At 36.6% G+C, this 1,908-nt stretch overlaps 2 protein-coding genes and 1 long non-coding RNA gene across 3 annotated transcripts in view; all 3 read left to right on the top strand.

Annotated features, from left to right (window-relative positions):
* LOC109585772 (schlafen-like protein 1) overlaps positions 1-1,908 on the top strand; it is an 11,305-nt gene that overhangs the window by 1,468 nt on the left and 7,929 nt on the right. The window lies entirely within an intron of this gene.
* The window catches only part of LOC100636298 (short-chain collagen C4-like), a 5,075-nt gene continuing 3,393 nt past the window's right edge, over positions 227-1,908 (top strand). The window contains exon 1 of the mRNA XM_020001889.1: positions 227-481. Coding sequence (XP_019857448.1) covers positions 391-481 — 91 coding nt within the window. The 5' untranslated portion in view covers positions 227-390. The remainder of the gene's footprint in view (positions 482-1,908) is intronic.
* Positions 1,337-1,901, top strand: LOC109585773 (uncharacterized). The gene is made up of 3 exons (XR_002186652.1): positions 1,337-1,479; positions 1,588-1,681; positions 1,828-1,901. It is a non-coding gene; the product is annotated as an uncharacterized LOC109585773 (long non-coding RNA).

Here is a 1,908-nt window from a genome sequence, read left to right as displayed (position 1 = left end):
TATAAACATACATTATTTATCAGTTGAGAGCTGATTGGTACTGAATGAATCATTTGTGTTGTTTCCTGCTGCTGAGGCTGATAGTGAAGACAGTTAAATTCTCTCAGTCTTAGCTATCTCTGATGAAATATTGCCGGCCTGCATACACAGTTCAGTTCCAAAAATACGGTTTATTGGAATCAGCACAAAATTCCACTCAGCATTACATTAGTACATGTAAAGCTATAATGTGTAAGGAAAAATTACCTTTACCAAGGAACATTTGTGTGGGCAATTGTGGGAGTATAAAAACAGTTAAAACACCCACACAATTAGATCTAGCTGAGTAGCTGTGGTTTTTACTCCTTTGTAGCCCTAGCTAGTTTTATGATCTGAATCCCGGCAGCAGAAATGAACCTACTGGAGTCTCTGTTTATACTGACTACACTCTCCATTTTTGTATTATCTACTACAAGCAAGGATTATGATAATACATTTAAAGGTAATCATAATGGAATGAGACCCCATGTTATAACTGTATTTTGTAAAGATTATAAATATTTCCTCCTATCTGTTTATTTATTTAAAAGGTGATAAGGGTGATAAAGGTGATAAGGGTGATATTGGACCACTAGGACCAGCAGGTCCTAAAAGTGGAGGAGTAGCGTACACTCGTTGGGGAAGGAAGTCCTGTCCTACTGGAGCGGAACTGGTTTATGAGGGACTAGCTGCAGGTGGTGACCATAAACATATAGGAGGAGGAGCCAACCATGTCTGTTTGCCTGCGAAAGGGCCTCAAAATATGAAGAAACCTATACCTCCTAATTATTCTTTGATATGGTTCTGAATATCAAGATGTCAATGGTATATTTCCAGGGAAGCATGATCACAATGTTCCTTGTGCAGTTTGTTATGCACCAAACAGGAGCACTAAACTGATGATTCCCTCTAGAACCAGCTGTCCTTCGTCATGGACTATGGAATATAAAGGATACCTGATGACCAGTCACCATACTCACAAGAAAAATAGCTTACACGAGTGCGTTGATGATAATCCTGAATCCATTGATGGGAGTGGTGCTAATAATGATGGTGCCCTATTCTACTTTATCCTCTCAACATGTACTGGTATTCCTTGTCCACCTTATGCTGCCAATGAAGTTGTTACTTGTGTTGTGTGCACTAGGTAATTTTTTGCTTTTGTTTAGCAATCTTTGAATCTTATTTCAAAAAAAGTTTTACAAACTGCAATGAACATAATCACAAATACATGCACCTGCAATGTACTATAGAGTTGCATTTTGCAGCCTGAATCATCTCCTAAATCAGTCAATGATGAAGATTCATACACTACTTCATTGTTGATTTATTCATGTACTGCATGCATATGCTTACTGCTCCAACTCCACCCATTCCAGTTTGTAATAAAATGGCTGATTCTTCAATGGTCTACACTCTTACTCCAGAGCTATCCTTTTCACCATCTACAGCAAGAGCAAAGTAGCTGTAATAATAATAATAATAAATAGCAATTTTATTTTACTATTGTCTTCCTTACTGTCTGTACGTGAAACCACGAGACTACCTTTTTCTTTTCTTTATTTAAAGAACCACTTATAAAATTGGTTCAAAGTTAGTGAATACTGAAACGAGACACACAGAGTACAAAGTTGGAAATTTTGCTTTGAATAACTTAGAGCAGGTTAATCCAATGGTACTGAGTACTGTATGTATAGTAGTTTTATTTTGTGGATGTAAAATATTAAGACTATTATTTGTTCAGATTTAATAACAACATGAAGAAATTTTCCTTTCTTTTTCTTTCTTTCCTTCCTTCTCTTCTTGTAGCACATAAGGAAGTATGGTTCAGCGTTTTTAAATTCAGGAGGTGGTACCCTAACAATTGGTATTGCTGATGATGGTATGTCT

The sequence above is a fragment of the Amphimedon queenslandica genome, unplaced genomic scaffold, assembly GCF_000090795.2.
Source record: "Amphimedon queenslandica unplaced genomic scaffold, v1.1 AMPQUscaffold_13012, whole genome shotgun sequence".
Taxonomy (NCBI): domain Eukaryota; kingdom Metazoa; phylum Porifera; class Demospongiae; order Haplosclerida; family Niphatidae; genus Amphimedon; species Amphimedon queenslandica.
The sequence above is the reverse complement of the archived record's forward strand: the minus strand, read 5'-3'. Positions and strand labels throughout refer to the sequence as shown.